General features: G+C 39.9%; 1 protein-coding gene across 2 annotated transcripts; it reads left to right on the top strand.

Moving 5' to 3' along the window:
* The first annotated feature begins 3,118 nt into the window (after positions 1 to 3,118).
* LOC143559046 (uncharacterized) lies at positions 3,119 to 5,783 on the top strand. 2 transcript variants are annotated; one of them, XM_077047751.1, is made up of 2 exons: positions 3,119 to 3,590; positions 3,624 to 5,783. In XM_077047751.1, the coding sequence occupies exons 1-2, from the start codon at positions 3,122 to 3,124 to the stop codon at positions 5,384 to 5,386; spliced, it is 2,232 nt and encodes a 743-aa protein (XP_076903866.1). In that variant the 5' UTR covers positions 3,119 to 3,121; the 3' UTR covers positions 5,387 to 5,783. The 2 variants fall into 2 exon arrangements, with proteins under 2 accessions (XP_076903866.1, XP_076903865.1); XM_077047750.1 differs by having other exon boundaries at positions 3,119 to 5,638.
* The last annotated feature ends 1,349 nt before the right edge of the window (positions 5,784 to 7,132 follow it).

The raw sequence follows: 7,132 nt of genomic DNA on the forward strand, positions 1-7,132 counted from the left end.
TTATTAAAAAAACTCATAAATTATTTAAAAAAACACACATTAATTAAAAAAACACATTAATATCTAAAAAAAAATTAAAGTACTAAAAAAAACATTATTCTTATTCTTCGGCTTGGTCTTCTTCGATCAACCTCTTCCGGATACGTTCCTTTTGTTTTTCCATCAGCATTTGGTCGACCGGATTTAGGTTACTGAAGTCTCTTGTAAGGAATTCCAAATCTCTCATTCTTTTTTTTTCCTTTTTGTCATTAGAGACCACCTCCATGGTTTTGTTGAATTTATTGAGGGATTCAACAAGATCGTTGATGTTTACGGCTTCCCCCTCAGCCGGTTTTTTGCCCCTGGCGTCCCTTCCCAATGGCCGCCTCCTCGGCGGTGAAGACGTTTCCTCCCCCGCAACGTTTAGGTCGAATCCAACCCGGCAATCCGACCCGGCGGAAGTGCTGTACGCTCCAGACGAACTAGTTTTAGTCCGTTTCGGCCCTACTTCCGCATCAACGTCCGGCGCCACCAGCTCAACCCACTTAGAACACCTTCTCAACCTCTCCCACACCTTTACATCGTCCCACGTCTTCACCGTCCCATACCTCCGCAGGCACTCCTGCCTCCACTCTTCGACAGTGAAATTATAAACCGCCAAATCGTCACTGCCACTTGCTCTCATACGACCGGCGTTCCTGTTGAACAGATTAGTAAACAAGCCGACAAATTTTCTGATTTCGGTCCACCGACCCGAAATCATATCGGCGTTCCGCTCTGTACTCCCAACGAGCGAATAGAACGTCTCCCTAACCTTTGTCCAAAAGACCTTGCTCTTTTGGTAGTCCGCTGCAAAATGCATAAATAAATTTGTATGTCATTTAACTTTTTTATTTAACTTTTTTATTAAAAATCATTTTTAAAAACGTTAAAACAATTACCGCAACGCCGATCCTCAGAAGTGACTATCCAAGCCCGACACAGGGCTTCCTTCTCATCCGATGACCACGGAGTGATTTTCCGTTTCGTCCTTCCGGTCGAAGCCGAACCCGACCCGTCCGTTGCAATTTGTTTTTTCCGGTGGACGCGTCTTCTTTGTCCCGCAGCTTCACCTTCTGGTTCTTGTGTCTCCGGAACTACAAAGTTAGGAGACGGTTGTATGTTGGATGGTTGAAAGCCGGATGGTTGTTGCGACCCCGAATAAAACATCGGTTGGTCCGGTGCCGACCATAAATCGTCGTAACTGTAATCTGATTCTAGGTTTGGGTACCAATTTCCAGCCATGTTTTTAAAAAAAGGTTTGGAAGATGGGGTGATTTTGGGTTTTGGGTGTGGTATGTGATATTGGTATGTGATATTGGTGTTGGTTTGGGTTTGATATAGGTTAATAGAGAGAAAAGATTGTATGTTATATTGTTGTGGGTTTGTGTTGGATATAGGTGAATATATAGAGAAATTTGTATGGAAAAATTTTTTTTTTTTAATAAAAAACGAGCCCAAACGGCTATATTCACGCAAACCAAGAAACCTTCACGCCATTCTCAGCCGCTAGCCCACCCGCGCCTGCCTCTTTTTCCGCGCTCGCGCCCCTCTCGCGCCCCTCTCGCGCCTCGGTGGTGTGGTGCTCGCGCCCCGGGGCGCGACCGCCTCGCCACTTGCGCCCTTTCTCGCGCTCCGCACCCCTCAGCCTTAGTAAAAAAAGGCTTTTTAATGATTGTGTAACTTAGCAATGAATTTTGAAAGATACTGTTCACCCTATAGCTTAATAATTTTCTACTTTAAGCTCAATTCAATTACTACACCTAAACCAAATATGTATTAGTTTTCTTTCATTTCTTTCTACTTGATGTGATCACACGTATTGCTCTATTTTCTATTTTCTATTTTTTATTTTATTTTTTTTACAGCGAAAGCCCAAACGCTTAGGGATCACACCGACAATGAGTTCACTCTTTCGCCCGAGGAATATAATATGGTGACCCGGCCCACCCACTCACTCATGTGGAACTTCACAATTAGGAAAACCTCCTGATTCAACTCGAAACAAATTGCTAAGGCGAGACTAAGACCCATTATATTCGCCATCCATATTAATGTTTTATTTAACTAAAAATAAATGAAATGAATGCACATTGTCCTACACATGATCTTCAATTTTAGAGATTTTAAATTAGATTTTAGCGGAGAAGTAGGATTGTGTTATCAAAAGTATCAAACAGTTTAGGTTTATCAATTTGTTTTCGCAATACTCATGGCACATACCCATATGCATATTCTTTTGAATCTGATACATCAAACAATTTTTTGGAGTAACGCTTTTTCCCTTGACATTTTATTATGTTTCATGCAGTACTTAAAAATGCCTGCATGGTTTCCTAGTTAAAATTGATTTTGTATTGAACGCATACACACAAACACGTATACGCCAGTTGAGCGTAAACAAAAAAAAACGTTAACGTTCACTTACAATCAAATAAATGTTGACAAACGTATTGTATACAATCAAATAATAGCCGGCGTTGACCTCACATAGATGTTAAATAAATAGTAATACACTACACTTTCATAGATCTAAATACTAGTAACACATACAGATAGATAGATACAGATAGTGTGTGTATTTGTGTTCCTGTGAACCAAACAGATAGTCACTCCGTGTATTTCTAGATTCATCACTCAAAATCAATTTTCGAAATTTACTTGTCACCATACGCAACTTCAATCTCAAGCTCCCACTTAATTAACCACCCTTCAGTTTCTGCAACTGTGTCAACTAATCTCAAGGTAAACTTCCTTCGCTTTTTCATCTTCAACGTTAATTAAACTGTGTAGATAAATACTTTCTGTTTTATTTGAATCTGTTAACTGTTATTCTCATTTTCGATTTAGATCTCATTATTATTAGATTCGCCTTTCCAAACGGTTACTTGTTTACACCTTTTACTTCGCTTTAGATTAACTGATTCGGTTGAACCGATTTTTGTTCATTTCATATTCTAATTTGATTATTTATTCTTATTTGTTACAGCTAGTTTAATTCAGATCTATACAGTTTAGATTATTATTATTAAGTTAGATCTACGATTTACTTCAGCAGTTTGATAATGTTTGGTTTGAATTGTTACAGATTAGCAGGTAAATCATGTTCAGGCAATCGCCGCGCAGAAACGGTAGAAACAAAGGGTTGAAGATAAAGCATGTGTTGCAGATCTTGGTATTGCTTGGTGTGAGTGTGTGGTTGCTGTACCAGATCCAGCACACCGGTAATAAGAAGGCGGTGTCTGCTACGACCGTCTCCGAGCGGTTGCAGAGTGATGAAAGAGTTAAGTTAGGGAGAAAGGATCCTGATCCGAAAGTGGAGGAGACGAATGGTGAGCATCATGAAGATGAGGATGTAGATGAGAATAACGCGGAAGAGGTTGGTCGGGATCATGATAATGATGCGAGTGAGGAGGATGAAGGGAATGAGCAGGAGAAGACCGAAGAGGAGAATGGTGAGAGTAAAGATGATGACGAGAGTAAAGAGAAGGAGGATGGGATTGAGAAGATGAACGAGACGGAGAATGAGAGTGAAGAGAGTCGAGAAACAGATGAGAAGAGTGATGAAGAGAGTGGAAGTGAAGAGACCAAACGAGACGTCGAAGATAACCATAATGAAGAAGATAATAATATTAAGGAAGTCGGAAGTGACGCTGAGGGGCAAAGTGAAAACCGCAGTGATGGAAATGAGCAGAGTGTTGATAGTAGAAAGGGAGATGATGCGTCGAGTGAAGTGGTTGATGAATCTCAGAAGACCGCATTTACGGACTCTACAAACATAAGTTCTGACCTGAATTCAGAACAAAGCGAGTCAACGGAGCATAATCAAGAGCAAAAGAGTCAAAGTACAGACTCGAACTCCAATGAGTCAACACAGACCGAGTCAAATGAGCAAACTGAAGATACAAACTCTACGAACAATGATGCAAGTTCAGATTCTAACTCAGCACAAAATGAGTCAACGCAGACAGAGTCCAAGGAGCAAATAGTAAACGCTGACTCTACTAATGATGGAGCAAACTTGGATTCAAACTCATCACAAAATGAGTCAACAAAGACCGAGTCCGAAGAGCAAAATGGAAATACAGACTCGAACACTGCACAAACCGAGTCAACCCAGACAGCGTCTGAAGGGCAGACACAAACTACAGATGCCAACAATGGAGCAACATCTGATTCAAACTCAGCACAAAACGTGTCAACTCAGGAGCAAACAGACGCTACCAACAATGGTGCAAATTCAGATTCAAACTCGGCACAAAACGAGTCAACTCAGGAACAAACAGACGCTACCAACAATGGTGCAAATTCAGATTCAAACTCGGCACAAAATGAGTCAACCCAGGAGCAAACAGACACTCCCAACAACGACGCAAATTCAGATTCAAACTCATCACAAACCGATTTGATCCAGACAGAGTCCAATGAACAAACTCAAAGCACAGACACCAACAACAATGAAGTGACTCAGACAGATTCCAATGATCAAACTCAAAGTACGGACACAAACAACAATGAATCAACTCAGACAGAGTCCCATGAGCAAACTCAAAGCACAGACACCAGCAACAATGAGTCAACTCAGACAGAGTCCAATGAGCAAACTCAAAGCACAGAAACCAACAACAATGAGTCAACTCAGACAGAGTCCAATGAGCAAACTCAAAACACAGACACCAACAACAATGGAGCAAATTCGGAATCAAATTCAGCAGAAAACGAGTCAACTCAGACTCAGTCCAACGAGCAAACTCAAAACACAGACACCAACGACAATGGAGCAAATTCGGAATCAAATTCAGCACAAAACGAGTCAACTCAGACTCAGTCCAACGAGCAAACACAAAACACAGACACCAACAACAATGGAGCAAATTCTGAATCAAATCCAGCAGAAAACGAGTCAACTCAGACTCAGTCCAAAGAGCAAACACAAAATACAGACACCAACAACAATGGAGCAAGTTCTGAATCAAATTCAGCAGAAAACGAGTCAACTCAGACTCAGTCCAACGAGCAAACACAAAACACAGACAACAATGGAGCAAATTCTGAATCAAATTCAGCAGAAAATGAATCAACTCAGACCGAGTCCAACGAGCAAACTCAAAGCACAGACAACGATGGCAGCACAGACTCAACTGGTAATGAGAACAATGGAGTTGAAGAGCATAAAGCTGATGGAGAACAAGCTTCAAATGAAAGCAACAACGGTGAAGATACTACATCAAACAATACAGGGTCGGCACAGACTGATGAGAGTACGTCAGTAACACAAGATGAGAAGGATGCTCGCACAGATCTGGGAACATTGCCAGAGACCGGAAATGAAGGAAGCAGCAGCCATGATACTGCAGCTGCTGAGTAGAATCTCTTGCCATGTGTTTTACCCGTTTTACACGTTATAAGATCTATTAAAGTTGTTATATCCAATTCTTTTGTGTTTGTTCTACTGCAAAGCTAGTATAATGTATGTATCGGTGTTTCCTCTTGAGATATGTTTTGTGGCACCACCATTTTAGACCCAGGTTTTGTATTAGGAAACATTGATTCAAATAATTGAGTCGGATTTTCTTTTAATGAACGCATTTATTCAGTTGGTTAGAAAGTAACATAAAGGAAGCAGAGCATTCACAAACTCTTTATTTGTAAAACAAATAGCGTTTTGGCATGATAAAAGTGATCACCACAGTACATGGATTTAATAGAAAGACAATGCCAGCTGAATGACACAAAAGTGAACATCACTTATCCCCCACAACATGCAGCATTGACCTTAATGCTTTAATGGTGTTCCTTCACTTCAAAGAGACCATCTGGACCTGAAAAGAAACCCATAGAAATTAAGATCCAACAGCTATTAATTTACAAAACTGCCAGCTTTTAAAGAAACCCCACATGATGCAAGAAAAAATTGCTTAAAAAGTAAATCAATCAAGATTCCTTTTTAACAGTTCAACTTCTGCGCACGCATTTTAGCTAATCCCTGAAGAATATAACCTTGTAATAGTTAAACCTAGCTAAACAGATGGCTCGGGTCAGGCGGGCCAACGAGCCGCAACAAGCCATTTTAAGAAATAATAATTTGGATTCGGTTAGAACTTTGACAAAAAAATTAGTACATGTCGGTTTAATAACGAAGTATACTGTCATGACAAAGTGAACCCAAAAGTCATGCTTGCTTTTGTGCAGTCCAAAGGCTACACATGCAACAATAATAAAGCTTTTTATTGCTACAAGCAATAATAAAGTTAACCATCCTTGCTTAAATTCTAAAACTTTCGAAACTCTACGCTTTTTATGTGGTAAGAAAGCAGGTTTCTGTCTTTTGCAACTAACAAAGAAAACATTCAAGAAAATTAGCAGTCTTAAGTTTTTAACGGATAAATAGCATCCAGTTTTTGGGTATGGTGAGCATATTTCTAATCAGGGGTCATTTGAGTCATTTTAACATCTAAGTGCTTAACTAATCCTAATGTGCTAAACATCAAATAAGTTGCCTAGACAGAAAAAGCCGTTTGGGAGTCATTTATCCCTTAAAACTATTTAACTGATCATTTGGGAGTCACAAAAGGATCACATGAGATGTACACGCAACTAAGAAACATAATAATAAGTAAAGGCTGAAAGACGTACCCCATGGAAACTCCTTGTTACGAATGTGCAGGTACGGATATGGCTGCAAACATAGATTGAAAAATACATATAAGAGCTCAACAAACAACAGATCAAAGAAACAATGCTGTAATAACAATAAAAATACTTGAACCGTCATATGCTTTGTGGGTTTGATGAGTGCTAAACAAACTATCAAAACATAAATTTAGCTTACAGGTGGTTCCTCGAAATGAGGATGGCCCTTGGATAGGTTAACGAATGCAAGAATCGAGCAAGCAGCGATGCCTACATACGTAATCTTCTCCCATTTTGCAGCCTCGCCTGTGTACATGAAACGAAACTATAACAGCAATCAACAAGGCATGTTTAAATTCCATATCAAAGTGCACAAACGGAACTAATATGGGTGTGCATGAAACCAAAATAACCGATCCGAAACAAAAAAAACGGTAAAAAAACAACCAAAATAACTGAACCGAAACAAAAACCGATGGTT

Source organism: Bidens hawaiensis, unplaced genomic scaffold (assembly GCF_021521415.1).
Source record: "Bidens hawaiensis isolate Kalapana, Puna unplaced genomic scaffold, B.hawaiensis_p1.1 tig00019690_1, whole genome shotgun sequence".
Classification (NCBI taxonomy): domain Eukaryota; kingdom Viridiplantae; phylum Streptophyta; class Magnoliopsida; order Asterales; family Asteraceae; genus Bidens; species Bidens hawaiensis.